This window comes from Cupressus sempervirens, chromosome 4 (genome assembly GCF_028749045.1).
Source record: "Cupressus sempervirens isolate cs-2001-9-10 chromosome 4, ASM2874904v1, whole genome shotgun sequence".
Classification (NCBI taxonomy): domain Eukaryota; kingdom Viridiplantae; phylum Streptophyta; class Pinopsida; order Cupressales; family Cupressaceae; genus Cupressus; species Cupressus sempervirens.
The window spans coordinates 367,365,543-367,383,930 of NC_143121.1; the positions used below are offsets into that span (position 1 = coordinate 367,365,543).

General features: G+C 31.9%; 2 protein-coding genes across 2 annotated transcripts; both read left to right on the forward strand.

Moving 5' to 3' along the window:
* Nucleotides 1–11,485: 11,485 nt before the first annotated feature.
* On the forward strand, nucleotides 11,486–12,878 carry LOC149561589 (sugar transport protein MST4-like). Its single transcript, XM_089827872.1, has 5 exons — nucleotides 11,486–11,630; nucleotides 11,754–12,058; nucleotides 12,372–12,422; nucleotides 12,509–12,761; nucleotides 12,868–12,878. The coding sequence occupies exons 1-5, from the start codon at nucleotides 11,486–11,488 to the stop codon at nucleotides 12,876–12,878; spliced, it is 765 nt and encodes a 254-aa protein (XP_089683998.1).
* Nucleotides 12,879–12,895: 17 nt separating this feature from the next.
* Nucleotides 12,896–13,723, forward strand: LOC149561590 (sugar transport protein 13-like). Its single transcript, XM_089823813.1, has 2 exons — nucleotides 12,896–13,135; nucleotides 13,223–13,723. Exons 1-2 carry the CDS (start codon nucleotides 12,911–12,913, stop codon nucleotides 13,721–13,723), a joined length of 726 nt encoding a protein of 241 aa, XP_089679939.1. The 5' UTR covers nucleotides 12,896–12,910.
* The last annotated feature ends 4,665 nt before the right edge of the window (nucleotides 13,724–18,388 follow it).

Genomic DNA, 18,388 nt, shown 5'->3' on the forward strand with positions numbered 1-18,388 from the left:
CAAGACTAAAAATCTTGAATTCCAACCTATTAAGGTAATAATAAATAGATCTATCTATAACTTAAATTCCTATAGATTTGTAGGCAAAATATTTGTAATAATCAGACTAAATAATGAAAGGAAGATTACATTAAAAAAATTTCAACCAACTTTGGATCTAAAAGATACCTTCCCTATGATGAATATAATAAACAAAAAAGAATTCTAGGGGAAGTGCATAAATGAAAAAGTTCTCTTGAAGCTTATTCATGATACAACAGGGAATGAAGTTTTTGAATTGGAAGATGGTGAAATAAGAAAAGAAAAAATAATATTCCTAACTCCAATTTCAAAGTTCAGAAATGGTTTTCCAATCATCAACAAAGGTCAGATGAAAGTCATAGAGATACCTTAGGCAATAAGAGAAAAAGAATCTCAAACCAAAGAAAAGTGAAACGCTTCAATATCTAATACCAGTAAAAAAATATTGAATGACTAAATATGAAAGAATATAAAGGCACTAGCTCATAGTTGAAAATAGATCTCATCTATGAAGATCAAATATTCAAAGAAATTAACAGAAGAGAAGAAGATAAAATACAACTTAATACAACTAACATAGGGATGCAAAGTATAGTCAATAGCTACAGAAGGTTAAACAAGAAACTAAAAAAAACATAGAAAGCTAAGAATAAAAAATAAATAATTGGGAAGGAAATGTTGTCAGAAAAAGGAATCTAGGTCTCAGGACAAAAATATCTTGGTTAATATTAATAGTGCTCTTGAAGAAATAGAAAAAAATTTTCTTTTCTCTAATGTATCTCCAAAGCAAAGTAAGGCTAACTACACAAAAGAAATAATTGATACTTCACTGCACCATAAGGAATATTCTATGAAGAAGATCATAGAATGCAAAAAGAGGCAGTAAATTTGTTCACTAAATTTTGGTAGACACCAACTACAACACAAGAATCTCCTATTTATAACATCACTAAGCTCAAGGTAGGGGAGAAGGACCAAAGTAAGATAAAAGGAATGTTAATTCCGGATTTTCATGACTTCTTGAATAATGATTCTTCATAGAATAAAGATTTGGAAATGTTAATTTCATATGAGGCAGTGGAAGAGAATTTGGAACTATTAACCGATGAATTGATCCAAGTTTTTAACTTCAACAATATTGATAAAAGTAGTGACTTATAGAAAGAGGAGCTAATGCAATGAGTTCTGAAATTAGGCAAAGATAACTACACCTTTGAAGATATATTTTTAAAATTGAGGATGAAGATAAGAGAAGTAAAGCTTTATAGACTATCGAATCTAGAACAATAACAAGACAAGGAGATATTACTGATTTGGGTAGAGCATGGAGTCTACTAGATTTAGTAGATAATCTACATATAGGTGATCAAATAACCCTTGTAGAATAGATAATGAAAGAATTAGAAAATGAAGATAAAGATGAGTAACAAGAAAAAAAATCTGAAAGTGTTGTAAATGCACAAAAGAAAATAGAGCAATTGGGTATTTTGATGAATCAAGAAGGGATAATTACTCCCAAATATGGCAAACTAAAAGCTAAAAGAGGAAGGAAGTCTCTTAAAGAACTCAGAAAAGAAGAGCACTAGGAAAAAGAACAACAAAAGATAAGTCAATTACTTAATCTAGGGAAGGGGAAAAACCTTCCCAACACAACATGAAGACCACTACGTAGAATGCTAGGGGTTTAAATGCTCCTAGCAAGAAATGCTTACTTAAACATAACTTAAAATAATTTGATTATGAAATTATTATGTTACAAGAAAAAAAACTAAATAAGGAAGAAGGAATTAAGCGAGAAAAGAAATTAGCTAGTTGGAACATTAACTTGCATGAATCTAGAGGAGCCTTAAGGGGATTAGGAATGATTTGAAATCCCATGAAAGTAACTCTAAATATTCTAAAATCAAATTATTCATGGATGGGAAGAAGAATTAAAAACATAAAGACTCACTTATAGCTAATTCTAATAAACATCTATGGACCAATATATAACATAGATTAAAAAAACTTATATGGGAAGAAATAACTGTATTTATTAAAAATCATTGGAATGAACCCGTTCTTATAGGTGGAGATTCTAATACTATCATGAATATAGATGAAAAATTGGAGGCTCCAACAAATTTTCCAAGCATCTATGGAATTTGAAAAATGGATAAACCATAACAACTTATTTGATATTCCAATTAATAATGGTAAAGACACATGGAATAATAGAAGGAAAGACTTTTCTTTTAAGGCTAAGAAACTAGACAGGTTCTTTCTAAAAGGAGAACTAAGTGGATTAGATTTAGATATTCAAGCATGAATTCTACCTTTAGCAAGATCAGACCACTCTCCTATTAGAATTGAATTTTTAAAACCTACTAAACCTATCAGAAATCCATTTTAATCTAAAAAAATGTGGTTTTTAGAAAAAATAAAATTATGGAGCTCATTAGAGAATGGTGGAATCAAGGTAATTTCAAAGGTTCTAAAATGTACATTTTTATTTCTAATATTAAAATGATTAAAGAAAATATACTTAAGTGGAATAAAGAGCAATTCAACAATATATTTAAAGGAAAAAATAGACAACAAAGGAAGCTTTAAAAAAAAATTAAACATAGAAGTAATTAAAGAATGTATGAATAATAAGAACTTCTTTCTAGAAAAAGAACTGCTCTCTAGGCAGGAAAACATTCTAGCAAAGGAAAAAGTCTTCTGGAGGAAAAAATCAAGATAAAAATGGTTAGAAGAGAGAGACTATAATACAAAAAAAATTCATAATAGCACTCTATACACCAGAGCTAAAAGAAAAATTATTAAAATTAAAGACTCATCAAATTCTGTCACTAAAAATCCTGACAATGTAGCAAAGATCTTTGTAGGTCATTTCAATAATTTATTAAATAATTTTGATAGTTCAAAATACTTGAAGCTATAGCAAAAATGGTTTCTATAGATGATAATAAAGAATTAAATTCACCCATATCTCTAGAAGAAGTCAAATCTATGTTATTCAACATGAACCCTGATAGTTCTCTAGGTCCAGATGCATTCCAAGCTTTCTTCTACAAAGAATTTTTGGATATTATAAGAATTGGTCTTTGGAAATCCATTGAAACTTCAAGAAATGGTGGTTGTTTACTTATAGAAATTAATAATACATTTCTTACTTTGGTACCCAAAAAAGATGACCCTAAAAACCTAGGGGATTTTAGACCTATACCTCTTTGCAACACCACTTATAAAATCATATCCAAAATTTTAGCAAATCAAATGAAACCGATTCTCTTGAAGCTTATATCAGAAGCACAAATGGGCTTTGTTCTAGGAAGATTGATTTTAGATGGGATACTCATTATACAAGAAACATTACTATTAGCCAATAAGAATAAAATGGCTAGCATGTTCATGAATATAGATATTCAAAAAGTGTATGATATGGTTGATTGGAGGTTTCTATGCAAAATCTTAGAAACCTTCATATTCTCACACCAATGGATTAATATTATCTATCAATGCATCTCAACAAATAAATTTTTTGTTCTTATTAATCGAACTCCTGAAGGCTTCTTTGACATATCAAGAGGTATAAGACAAGGAGATCCACTATCTCCTTTCCTATACATCATCATGGTAGAAGCCTTTGGTGGAGCAATTAGCAAAGCTCACACTGACAACAAAATAAGTGGAATTACTATAACTAAAAATATCCCTAATATAACCCACCAACAATATGTAGATGATACCATTCTATCAAGATAAAATTCAATAAAAGAGGCCCTAAACCTCAAAACTATCATTCAATAGTACATGGAAGCTTCAGGTCAAAGAGTAAATGCTATAAAATTAGAAATTGTTTTCATTAACACCAAACGTAAAATAGAAAAATAGATCTACAATATTATGAGATATAAAAGAGGCACATTCCTATGTAAATACTTAGGAATAGAGCTAGAAAAATGTAGTAAAACTAACAAGGGATGGCATGGTATCCTAGATAGAATGAATAAAATATAGGAGGTTGGAAAGATAAATGGCTCACAAAAGCTAGTAAAGTTACAAAGATCAAAGTTGTCTAATCTACCCTCCCAACCTACCCCCTTTCTTGCTTACCTCTGTCCAAAAGTATTAATAAGAAGCTTGAAGAAAAAATCAAAAAATTCTTTTGGAATGAAATTGAAGAATAGAAAAAATTGGCTCTTATAAAATGAGAAAACTTATGTAAACCTAAGGAATTAGGAGGTCTAGATATCAAAAACTTAAGTTGGCAAAATAAAGCATTAGTGGCCAAATTGTCTTGGTGATTATTCATAGAAAGGGAACAAAAATGGGCAAAAATTATGTCTAAAAAATACCTAAAGGTAGCCAATCCTTACTGTTTATTTAGAATGAGAAGCCTTCTTAAAGGATTTGAAAACTAAAATTTTATAGTAAAATGTAGAGCCTTTATTATTAAATATCTTATGTGGAACATTGGTAATAGAAATGAAGCTCTCTTCTAGGAAGATTCTTGGGATGGCCATCCCCTAGTTGATTACATCAATATCCCAGCTACCCTTAAAGATCAATTAATCAAACTCTGGGGGTGTAAGGTCATTAACTATAAAACTAAAAAAGATATTAATGGAAAGATAAGTTGGGAATGGAAAAATTTGGATAATATTGACTTGGAACTAGCAGTAAAAAAAGGTTTATGAAAATATCATTCATAAGAGGAAAATAAGGCAATTAGTGGGAAATGACAAAATCATTTGGGAAGCATCCAAAGATGGCAGTTATAGCATTAAAAATGGATATAGAGTAATCACTTAATCCCAAAGGTGGGAAGAAGTTAATACTCCCCTTAAACTCTATTGGGACCCTTCTTGTATGCCAAAGGAAGATTTCTTTCTATGGACTACCTCCCAATATAGGATTCTAACTGCTGACAAACATAGAAAAATGGGCATTGAGGGTCCTTCAAGATGTGTGTTATGTAAGCATGGCAATGAAAATACTAGTCATCTCTGATATAACTGCCCATATACTCAATAATGTTGGGAATGGATCTGACATATGTTGGGTTGGACCTCCCCTTTGCCAAGATCTCTAGATGATCTTCTTAGGGGATGGCCATCTAATAGTAGTGCTTGTACTTATGGTAAAATCTAGAATATTTGTATATAAAGTATGCAAAGAAAGAAATAGAAGAATATTTCACGATCAAGACATGACTAGATTTGTGCTTACTAATAAAATTGAGGCTTGTATTATGGATACCTTACATTCTCATCCTAGGAAAACTTTGAAAGGGGAAGGATCATTTTCAAAGTAGGATGGTGTAATGTAAAAGAGTTGGGAAAAGCTAATTAATCCCCTACTTATGTATAAAAAGAAAAATAAAGATGCGAGGGAGCAAAAGAAGATGGATTCCACCCCCTAGTGGTCGGACCAAATTAAATTTTGAAGGAGCCTTGAGAGGAAATCTTGGTATTGCTGGAATAGAATGCATCATTAATAATGAGTCTGGCAATTGGATTGCTAAAAGGGCCAAACCTATAAGATCAACCATTAACAACCTCGCTAAGTTGGAAGCCCTTCAAGAAGGTCTCCAAATTTGCCTGAATCTTAGTATCTCAAAACTTATTATTGAAGGAGATCCATAGATTGTTCAAAATGCCATTAGAAAAAGGGATACACCAAACTAGGTTTTAAATTCTATATTGGAAGAAATTCTCAATCTCTTGGATTTGTTCAAAGATATTCAGATTCTACATATTTTCTAGGAAGGTAATAAGGAGGAAGATTAGTTAACAAATAAGGGTGTTGACAATGAAAATATCTTAATACATAATTATAACTAACTTAACCTAATTGAATAGTCGTCTTAAGAAAATTTGGATAATGAAACTCTCCTTATTAACTAAATTATTCTTGATGGATAATTTAGCTATTAAGTACTAATAGATATAACACTTAGTTGTATCATAACTTTTAGGTGATTATTTATATATATGTATATGTGTATAGATATGTATATATTTGTGTGTGTGTGTGTGTGTGTGTGTGTGTGTGTGTGTACATCTCTATGTGTGCATGTGTGCGTCTCACTCTTATTAACTAAATTATTCTTGATGGATAATTTAGCTATTAAGTACTAATAGATATAACACTTAGTTGTATCATAACTTTTAGATGATTATTTCTATATATGTATACATGTATAGATGTGTGTGTGTGTGTGTGTGTAGAAATATATATCTATATGTATGTATGTATGTATATATATATTTGTTTCAATTTTATCAATGTTCTTCTCTTGGTGCTAAGAAATATGAAGTTTTATTTTTCACTCAGGCTAAGATTTAGGGTCTATTTATTCTTGAGTATTTTAATTTCTACTAGGTGGATTACTATTAAATTAAGTCCCCCAAACTGCTAATGCTTAATGGTTTAAAGGTTTAATCATTTTATTATTGTGTCATTTGATATGTTTGAATCCATTTCTTGTGAAGCATTGTTCATTATATATTTAATGTCATTAGTAGCTAGTTGGGGTACCTAATCAACACTTATTCTAGTGGAACTCTTTGATGCAATTTGTTTTACAATTATACTACTTCTAGTACTTACAATTTTAGTCTCAATTTTACTAACCTAGCTAGAATCAAAAGTTTTTTATGATGTTGTTTGGCAGTCATTTTATGATTTGTGGTACAAAGCAGAGATCAACCAATGAAACATAATGGAGGCTTGGATCTTCCCTACACTTTCTGTAGTGATTGATTCCAATTATGTATTTGTTTCACTTCAAGGATCTATGCTAATGTAAATGATGTAAAATATCAAGGTGTTGATGAGCCCAAGATCAAATAGATATTCTAGTTGTAATCAATAAATTGGGGAATACCCCTTTAAAGTTTGTATAATAAAGGACTATTTCCCAGTCAAGACTGGAGGTTTTCTTTCCCCGTTCTTTCATACCAGTGCTCGTTTCAATGGAGGACTTGTAATATCTTTTATTTAATAAAATATGATTCAAGGCATTGGCCATTTACCAATCCAAAAAATAATAATAATAATTTTAAAATGAACATCGACAAAACAAAAATTAAAATAAATAGATACAAAACTATTAAATTAACAGATACAATAATCTAAATAGAAAACTATTAACAATATAAATTGATGATTTTACATATTAAAAACTATTAAACATGAAAATAAAAGCAATAAATTGATAGAGTTATAAAGCATAAAACTGAAAACAATGAAATAAAATGCTAGAAACAAGAAGTAAAATACCTAGTACATTAAAAAACAATAGCTAAGGGTCAATAGAAATCCAAAAATGGGCTCCCATTTCTAAGCTTAAATTGGACTCGCATTTATGATGCCAGTAAAAATGGATGAAAACCCCATAAAAAGTGAGTTTTATAGTTTTTAGAAATCATACCCGATTAGTATTAAAAAATTGGGTACCCAATTTTTGAATACGGATCGAGCACCCGAACCATAACAGGTAGCTAAATTTTTAAAATTGGGTCCCTATTTTGGAAGATGTGCATTCCACATATTTGACTTCCATGGAATTATGACCCAACTTTGTGCATTCACCCCATTTAGGTACCACCTTTGATTAAAAAATAATTTAAAAATAGTAAATAAAATAACACTATAAAATCTATATTAATTTGAAATTAGGATAATGAGAACTCTAATGGGTTTTTGTTTCATAATTTTTTTTGATAGCGAAGACCCTCTAAAAATTATGGCAAGGCATGAATTTGTCAGTTCAATGGATTAGCCAAATCTTGAGAGGTCAAGGCATAGGTTTCGTCTGACCAAGCTTATCCCAAACCAAAATCTAAGGTAGGAGAAACAAATCTCGCCCCATGTTGTAAGAAATGGGTACCTATTATTTGAAATTTGAAAAATGGGTCTCATTTTGAAAATGTCAAATCAGCATTTAAAATCCCAAAAAAACAAAAGCAATGATTTTTTACAAAACAACCCCCATTTTTTTAAAGGAAAAAAATAGGTAACCGATTTTTGAAAAATGGGTACCCATTTTTTACTTTTTAAAAATGGGTGCCCATTTTAAAAAAATTCTAACTTTTTTATTTTTTTAAAAATGGGTACCCATTTTTTGAAAAATAAAAACTAGCACCTGATTTTTATAAAAATGGGTGCTCATTTTTTGAATTTCAGATTATGCACCCAATCCTAAAATATGTGCCCATTTATGAAAGATTGTGATCTCAATCCATGGACTTCTACGGAATTGAGACTCAACTTCTTGCTTCTACCCTAAAATAATTTGAATAAGCATAGCAATAATAATATAACAACTATTTTTAAATTAATTTAATCATAATTCAAAACTAATTATCAAATACAATATAATTATGAGTAGTTGGGACCAAAGAAATAAATATAAAAGTATAGAATATATGAAAGGTTTGAATTAGCCATTAGAATAAGTAACAATAACGGTAACACAAAACAGATGTAATGAAACTTATATAGTGAATTAACAAGTGCAATAAATTTTAGTTATTAGTTCATGTTGTATCTGGAAACTAATGGCTAGGGCTTGGACTTGACCTATGATTAATATTTTTTTCTACAACCAATCAAAATATTTCATTCCCTTCACTAATGTCCACTTTTCAATGTTTATTCTTTTTTTAAATGAAAAGGATTATCAAAAGTTAGCAGGAAAATATACAAACACAATGATTTCATGAACTTCAATGAAAAAGAAGAGGCTAAATCAAGGTGAAGGTCTTGAATTTAGCATTTTTGTAGACTATTTGTGTATTGGGCGTCACTACTGAAGTCTTGGGCCTCTTGTCAGTATGAGAAGATAAAACACAATAGGAGGCAAGTAGGGCTCCTTCCTCTTCATGCAAATGAGTCACATGGCTATTCATTAAACTTTATGCATGCACATTGATAAATAGAATGATTAAAAATGGTGATGTATTTACAAAAAACTATGATACAAATACTTTTCATTGTCAATACTGAGATCATATGGTTTACAGGTGTAGAGAACATGTTATTTTGAGTGATGCTTGGAGGCATAAACTAGTTTTTCTATTGTTCTACTACCTCTTTTTTTTAAAGGTAATTATTTCCACCATGTGTGATAGTGACTAGGTTCATTCGTTCCTAACTAGTCCATCTTAGTCAATGTTCCTTGTAAATCAATCAATAGGCTTTGTTCACTTAGTTATGAATTTCAAGATGCCAATGCGGGTTTATGATTTCCAATCCTATCTATTACATGTTATCAGGCTCAATTTACTATGGGATAACTTATATACTATTAAATTCACAATATGGTTTTGTAGTTTGCAATATGTGGGTCTAGGACAATTTCAGGCATGGTTGGCTCAGAAGGAATTTTTTTGGAAAAGCTACCTAAGACAAAGCACATTAATGGTGTGAATGCCTCGTTTTCCTTTGCCTTTGCAGAGATGGGTTTTCTAATCCTATTGACAGAAACATATAGGAAAAATATTTTGATTCCTATGTAGCTAAATTTGTAATCTTGTGATAGATACATATGTTACCCAATAGATTCATTTATTTTCCTCTCTTCATTTTTTCTACCTCTATGCCTTTTTTCTAGTTTAGTTTTAGAAACTTTAGTTTTTTTAGTTAATTTTAAAAGGTCTATTGCAGATGGCATAGCTACAAATTCATTTGATCTTGAAAACTTGTATCTAAGATACCATGTAAAAAATGACACTAAGAACATATTTCTAGATGAATAATGCAATTTGATCTTGGCTCAACACTTTCCATTTAATTTAGAACAAAATCTTATTGAATGTGCTTTGAGATTATAGTGTCAAATAAATAGGGAAATTGTGATATATTCTTTCAATATAGGGTTTTTTAGTCTATTGGTTATATATAAATCACTTGTCCATTTTAGGAATAGTATTTTTGATCAATCTATCTCCTCAATCATATTGGCATCTCTAAAGGATGTAAAGATCTTCTTTGAAGCTGTAAACACTACAAATGTTGGTGTGCTAATCGAAACCATTAGAACCCTCTTGAATAAAGAGAAGCCTGAACAAGTATTTCAACCATGTCTTTGTATTTTTGTATATTGTGAATGTAGCTCGCCTAATACAAATTTCATTTAAATTTTTTCTAAATTGGCATCTAACATAAAATTTTATCTTGCTTGTAGAATAGTTAGATCTGATTTTTACAAATATAGATTTTCACTTGCAGTTCACCTATCTATTCAAATCACATGGCCAAGCATTAGGCATTATATTTGATATGCTGGAAGAAGTGGGGAAAGCTCACTGGGCACTAGCAAGGCTATCTATGATAGAGCATTTTCTCTAAAAGTTGTAGCAAATGTCAGAAAATAGGGATGAATATTTGAAGCTCTTGCAATATATGTTTAATTTATTTTCTTTTTAGATTATGCATATCTACTCATTTTTTTGAAACACTTCTATATTTCTTGTTGAAATGAATTTGATTTATATTTAGACCATCTCAAGAGGTGGCCCTTATGTTTGGTGAAGTTTAAATTTGTTTTGTTTTCTCTATCTGTGTGGGGTATAGTGGCTTGTCTATCTTATATGTTTCTTGATGCTTGTGAGAAGTCCTTTCATACGAAAATAAATGTGTTCACATTGTTGAGTGTATATTAGTTTCAATAATTAGGTTCTATGGTTGACTCTAATGTCTGTAAACAACCAGTGTCTTGTGATGCTCCCACATGTTTTATCTTCCTCCAACAATTGGACAACATAGAGATCATCATTCTAAATTAAGTTAAGCATTTCCTGACTGAAAAAGGAAAGATAGAAGGGTCCAAAGTGCTTAGGGAATGTGCATTTGAGCTCTACCATTTAACCAAATCTTGGTTACAAATGGAATCTCAAATCTGCCTAGACCACTTTTGATGCTATGATGGCACTTTATAGTGTGTGAGAGTCTTTTATAGCTTTGTTGCAAATGAGATCTCAAATCTTCCTAGATCACAATTGATGCTATGTTGACACTTCATAGTGAATGAGAGTATATATTATAGTTAGTATTAATTTTCTATAGCTATTAGATTAAAATTTAAATGGGTTTAGTTTGTATTATGCATTTTTTCTTTCTGAAAATTTTCAATCACACTAAGTGTTTTATTAAAATTAGTTGCACCCATGAAATAGACGAGTAGTTATGACGACAATTGTGTATAACCCATTTTGGCAAGGTGGCTGACGTGTCAACCGACGCACTTTTGGGACAATATGATTGACACTTTTGGGCTATATTATATTTATTGGGAGGGCGACTTTGTTCTTCCATACTACACAACAATTTACCATTCCAGCGTAAAACACTGTGGACCAATTTGCTTTTCAGTCGTTGAAGAATTTCGAGACACTAGGTGGGCTTGTGAAGAATAAATACTTTTTTTGAAGTTTTAGGTTGTAAAGCTTTTGTTACTTAGCCAAGAAAGATGCCTGCGGGAGGTTTTCATATTGCAGGTCCAATCGCTACTGGCGGAATGGAGTTGGATGCAAGGATAACGCCGTACGTGAGCATAACATGCATCATCGCTGCAAGCGGAGGACTCATGTTTGGCTACGATATCGGCATCTCAGGTAATATAGCATAGAAATCTTTTGAATTTAAACTGAAAGATTGGGTAATTTTTGCAGCTTGTTTTGTTTAAAATGGAAGGATATTCTTGATCATGCTTTATTGTGGTTAATTTGTACTTGAAGGCGGTGTGACATCTATGAACGATTTCCTTGAGGATTTTTTCCCTGCTGTGTGTCGCAAGCAGAATGAGATGAAAGACAACGATCCATACGGCAAATATGACAACCAGGGGCTTCAACTGTTTACCTCCCCTCTCTATCTGGCTGGTCTCATTGCCACATTCTTTGCCTCGTATACGACCAGAGCATTTGGTAGGAGGCCCACAATGCTTTTTGCTGGCTTATTTTTCCTGGTTGGAATAGTGCTCAACGCGGCAGCTAAAGAACTTCCCATGCTTATCATTGGCAGAATTCTGCTGGGATGCGGAGTTGGATTCGCTAATTAGGTAGTTAATTTATTTTCCTGAAATCAAGCACTGAATTGATAATTTGTGGCCTCTTGAAAGTTATGCAATGATTTGAAATAAGTGATGAAAAATATGACACAACACTAAACAATTAGAGGAAACAGAAACCAAAGGAGAAACCATAAGAGATATGAGAAACCATGGAGAAATCCAAAATGGGCTCTGCTGATCACAAGCCTAGTCTATTAATTTGTAGTTAACTATAAAATACATAATAAATGCTATCTTGACTATGCATATAGTTAACTATTACAATTAATACTGGACGGTGCAGCTGGTGTGTTGGACGGTGCTTGGATGGCATATTGTTGGCTGCTTTTGGCGGGTTGTTGGCTGGGACGGCTGAAGAATGACTAGCCGGAGAAGAAATTAATATCCACCAACAGTAACTTGGTAAATTTGATGCTCCAGGCGGTTCCTCTTTTCGTCTCAGAGATAGCACCCACCAGAACCAGAGAAGGTCTAAATATTCTCTTTCAGTTGAACGTCACAATAGGCATTCTCTTTGCTAACTTGGTGAATTACGGAACAGAGAAAATCAGTCCTTGGGGATGGAGGCTTTCATTGGGTTTAGCAGGGATTCCTGCACTTCTCCTTACTGCAGGCTCCATATTTATAGTAGAAACTCCCAACAGCTTGATTGGAAGAGGACTCCTGGAAGAAGGTAAGTCTGTTCTCAGAAGAATTAGAGGAACCAACGACGTGGACCAAGAATTTAACGAATTATTAGAGGCCAGCACAGGAGCCGCGTCAGTTAAGCATTCATTCAGGAATCTTCTGAAGAGGAGAAACAGGCCTCAACTAATCATAACAATGTGCTTGCAATTCTTCCAACAGTTTACAGGCATCAACGCCATTATGTTCTACGCCCCTGTACTCTTCCAAACTTCGGGTTTCAAAAACGATGCCTCTCTCTACTCCTCAGTTATTACCGGTGTTGTAAACGTTTTGGCCACTCTAGTTTCAATCTACTCAGTTGATAAGGTTGGCCGGAGAGTGCTTCTGCTCGAAGCGGGCGTCCAGATGTTTGTTTCACAGGTAAATCTCCTCCAGCCACAGATTGTAATCAAGTGTAACAGAATTTATTTGACAAATTGTAACGTCCTTGTGTTCATGGGATTGCAGGTGATCATAGGAATAATGTTGGCAAGAGTGATGAAGCAGGATGAAGAGCTATCTCGTGGCGTAGCAGCTGTGATAGTGCTAATGGTTATATGCACATTCGTGTCGGCTTTTGCATGGTCATGGGAGCCCGTTGGGTGGCTCATTCCCAGCGAGACATTTCCACCAGAGACCAGATCTGCTGGACAAAGCGTCACTGTATGCATCAACCTTGTCTTCACATTTGTCATTGCGCAGGCATTCTTCTCAATGCTCTGCCTTTTCAAATATGGCATCTTCCTCTTCTTCGCCGGCTGGGTTCTTATAATGTCCACATTCGTTCTGTTTCTGCTCCCGGAGAAAAAGAATGTGCCTATTGAAGAAACGACTGAGAAAGTGTGGAGACAGCACTGGCTGTGGAAGAACTACGTCAGAGACTCCGATATGGTTGACGGTGACGCCTACGCCAGCCAAGAAATTGGAAAAGCGAATGGCAGCTGGGAATATGAGAATACCAAGTTATAATTATATTTTGACTTTGTTGCACAACTAAATCTCAATTAGCTCGACATGATTGCCAAACATGCATTTTCTGTTCTTCGTCTCAGATTTGAATGGCTCCGTCACAAATAAATTTCAAACTCAACCTTCAGCAATTCAGTAGCGAAGAACTAATTTCAGTAACGGGCTATCCAGAATATCTTTAAACTAATGGTTCACTAACAAGATTATCTTAAATATGTTGGTAAAATTTATGTATTTCTACACATATACAGAAGTGGAATGTGTATCATTTCGTTGCAATATTTTAATTTCGTATACACATAAGCGAAGTCAGATGGTATAAATGAATATTCAGAAAAATATTAACTTCTTTTGGTTTCAGAAGTCTATTCCGAAATTATTAGATTGAAGCTTTCATTATAAAACCAGTGCATGAAAATGGTAAACACTATAAAGTGTTAATATTTATCTATAAACAAGTGAAAGTAATTGTAATTGTATTTTGTAAGTTACAATACAATAATCTATAGTAATTGTAAGTATTAGGTATTCTTATTATAAGATGAGTAAATTTGTTTAGTATTGAGTAAATTTGTTAATTATTGTCTACGATAAAATGTTACAAGGAAAATGGTAAACTTTATAGAATGGTAATGTATTTTATAGATAAATAAGTGAAAATATTTGCATCTTGTAGGTTATACTAAGAGAAGTTAGATAATGGATAGTAATTGTAAGTTTTAGATAATCTTAGAAGAATATGAGTAAATTTATCAAGTATTGTGTAGAATAATGATTGCCCCTTAATATAAATATTCATACAAGCTAGACAAGTTCTCATCATTCACTTTTTATATTTATATATTTATATAGATTTTTACTATGACATGTGTTGTAATGTTAGTAAGTTTCTATTTGTATGGTAGTCTATAGTTTCTTATCAGTATTTTTCAATTTATATAGGCTATAATTACATTTATTTTTTAGATTTTTCTTTCAATCCCTTTAGAGTTCAAGCCATTGGTATGGGAGCCATTCAAATCCCTCCATAGTTTATTGTCATTATTTTTTATTTCCTATTCTAGATTTGTCCTTCACTATACTAACTCTGAATAAATATCAAGAATAGGAAATTAAAAAGGACCCTAATAAAAATCCAAGTCTTAAAATAAGAGACTAAGTGTCCAACTAACATTATCTAGAAGGAATGTGATGTAATATTAAAAATAGATTGTCAATCAAGGTGTCACTCGAACCCTCTCTAAACTTTTCTTGAAAAGGGATCATATTCTATGGCTAAGCTACAATGTGTGTGGTTTTCTATTCTAAATTATATATCATTCATCTCAATCTACTCAAGAAGAGAGTAAATAGTGGTAGGTTTCATAGTGCATTTGCTAACTCGAGCTATGGGTAAGAATTAATCTTCCCTATAGAAAACTATGTATAAAGAGAACTTGGCCCTCAAGGTAAAAGGATAAACCTAAAGGACATAGATGATATTGTAAATGTTGTGCATTTTATACAATTTCTCCTTTCCTAAAATTTTTCATTTAAGTTTAATGATTCTAAGAGAAAGTTCATAAAAATATGAACTCATGAAGGAAGCAAACAAAGTTGATTGTGGGTGTCATCTTAAATTCTTGAATCGTTGAAATCTATGCCTCCTCCTTTGGACTTTTTAAATGGACTAAAATACATATTCATATGCTTGATGAGAGAAATATATGTAAGAATGAGATGTTCAATTGAGAGGGTAACTCTATTTTTAATACTTAATCTTGTGAAACATGTTGATAATTTATAATAAGTCAAATGTTGGAAAAAATTTCCTGCTCACCTTTTCTTGACAATTCAAGATTACATATTAGGAATATGGTTCCTATTGTAGCATAGTTGAGAATATTTATCTTGAATTAAAATATTGGCAATATTTTATGTGGCCAAGTTTGTCCTTGTATATATTCTTATAAATGTTGTGGGTCTACTAGCCTCTTATTTTTGGAACTCTTGCCTTTTTAGAATTTTTATCATAGATTTATTTTATTGAAGATTATTCCTTAGGTACATTGTTATATATACTAGGGATTTATTGACCCTTATATTAGGAGTTGTTACACTTCTAGAGTCATTCTTCTAGATCTAGGCCACAAAGAACACATATCTTTCTCTTAATCAGTAGTTAATAAGATAGCATGGCAGAATATCCTTACCTTTCTGGAATCATAACTAAGGAAGTATATTATGTACTGAGACCATATTTGGAAGTGATGAATTATTTTTGTGAGAGTGATGGTTGGGTTTAGTTATGTGTTTCCTTGTAGGATTATTTTTTTGTATATTTTGAGTTTTAATCTTTGAGAAAAAGGCCTTAGACTTAAGGAAGCCTATTGCTAGTATAGCCTTGTGCTAAAATGTTAGAATAAACTTCTCCCTTAAAATATTTTTCATTTATTTTCTACATAAGCCCTATATATGGGCTCATTTTCCAAGCTTTGAAAATTTCACTTATATAAAACCTTTATTTCTAAGATTTTGTAGAGGTAAGGAAGAATCGAATTGTTAGCTACTTCTTGAAGTCTTTTCTTATTTTGCCTTTCTTAATTTCCTTGTTCTTTTCAAATTCACAAAACTAGAAAATATTTGATTGTGGTTAGTTGGGTATCCATTATTGTGAGTGTGTCATCTTGAATGGTCTATAGACTCAGATGATAATAAGGAGTGATGGAGTCTTGATTAATCATGATAAAAAATTTGACTAGCTATTGTTGTAACTGCCCCATATTTTGGAATAGGGTATTGAGAATAGGGTTTCTAGGAGGATGATGGGGAGAAGGATGAGTATGATCACAAAGAGGAATAATAGTTCTACCCATTGAAGTTTCTAAGTCACATCCTACACTATTATGTTGTTTACACTATCCAAGGAGATTATTATTGAAAGTAATATTGGGCATAGACATCTCAATGGTGGTGAAAGATGTCAATGGCTCTTCCATGCAAACAAAAGATCCAAGGATGATAATTTTTATCTATTCTCCACTAAGACTAGAGGATTAACTTTTAGAGGGAAAGAATAAATGAATTAACTCATGCACTATTTATTCTATGGTAAGAAATAATTTAAGACCTTTCTTATCAAAAATCATTCTCTCTTAGGGTGTAGATTGCATCCTTTTCTTTGGAATGAGTTCCCTTCTTCCTAAGGAGCTTCGGTAAGTCTTAGATTTTATTCTAGGTACTCCACTTTCTCAAAAACCACTATGAGAGTCAACTCATTGCCTACAATAGGAGGTTTATTTAGTGGATAACTCTTAGGTATTGTGTTTTGAGATCTCAATTTCAAGTTTGTGTTAAGTTATGAGATTAGTTGCATGAATAATGGTGATATGCTTATATTATTTGCATCCATATTAATAGGAAACATAGTTCCTTCTCTAAATGGACCATAAAAATTGGTAGGCATTCTTTGTCAAGAGGATATTTTGACAACTAAATTTTTTCACAGTTTATGTCATAAAGCTTAAAGAAATTCACCCGAAGATTTTCAAAAAAAAAATCTTTTCACATTGAGCTTAACAAATGTGGAGGATGAAATAAATTGTACCCCTCTAAAGATTGTTCATAATCTCACAAGGATAGACAATTCCTTGTTAACAACCTCATGTTGTTGGTTAGGAGTGTTAGGAAGATGTTGAAGAGGATATCACATGTCTATAAGTTATTCTTGATCAAGTTTACTGTTTAAAGAGTACTATATGAGTTCAAGTGTGTGAAGTAAGTTAAGCTATAGTATTTTAAGAAAAGTTCAATTATGACCAAATATCTTAAGGTCAACTGAATTAAAATTTTAAAAGTGATAAATGATATAAGAATACTTTTTTTAGGTTAGTTTTTAGTATAACAATTAAATATAACTATTGTACGATGATGATATGAGTGTTTTAGTCATAAAGGATAAATATAGAAGATTAGAGGATACATTTTTATAATCAAGAAGCTTATGGTCACAAATATATGCCAGTTACAATAGTCCCTCGTATAAGTCCCAATTTCTTTAATGTACAACTCTAAAGCCAAACTTAGAGTGGAATTAGAGCATAGAGGTCTCTACCTTATCTAGTAGTCCTCTCAAAACTTTTTTTTCAACCATGTTCTAGCAACCATCTCAATCAAACAAAAGTTATATACTTAACATCATGTATACTACTCCATATAGTAGAGATATTAATTTTGATATCCAATATTAGGAAATTAGAAATTAAAGGGAAGAAAACAAGGTGTTTGTTTCTCATAATCTTATTCCATTCCTTCACCTCCCTAAATATCCTCCAAACTTTTTTATCTATAAGGGAAATATTAATGACATTGATAAGTGTATTTCCTAACCCTACCCATCTATCAGGTTTGCAAACATTTTCCCAGGAAACTAGAGCCATTTTTTTTCTCTCTTCAACCCCCATCTAAAGAGAGTTCTTCTATTTTATTTCAATAGTGTCCACAAACTTGGATGGGATCTTGAAAGGGCTCAAAGCATAAATAGGAGGGTTTTGAAGGGTAGCCTTGAAAAGATGGAATTTTCCTTCCTTATTGAGAAAAATCGCTTTCCATCCTCGTAACTTATAATTAAACATTTCCATCAAAAAATACCAAAGGAGTTAGGCAATTTTAATCCAAGAGCTAAGC

Bases quoted from the DNA above. Each gene is read 5' to 3' on its own strand.
- LOC149561590 (XM_089823813.1), top strand. From the start codon at position 12,911: ATGTGCTTGCAATTCTTCCAACAGTTTACAGGCATCAACGCCATTATG. The intron at 13,136-13,222 runs GTAAATCTCCTC...ATGGGATTGCAG, and splicing joins TCCAGATGTTTGTTTCACAG to GTGATCATAGGAATAATGTT.
- LOC149561589 (XM_089827872.1), top strand. From the start codon at position 11,486: ATGCCTGCGGGAGGTTTTCATATTGCAGGTCCAATCGCTACTGGCGGA. The intron at 11,631-11,753 runs GTAATATAGCAT...TTGTACTTGAAG, and splicing joins CTACGATATCGGCATCTCAG to GCGGTGTGACATCTATGAAC. The intron at 12,059-12,371 runs GTTGGATTCGCT...TGGACGGTGCAG, and splicing joins GAATTCTGCTGGGATGCGGA to CTGGTGTGTTGGACGGTGCT.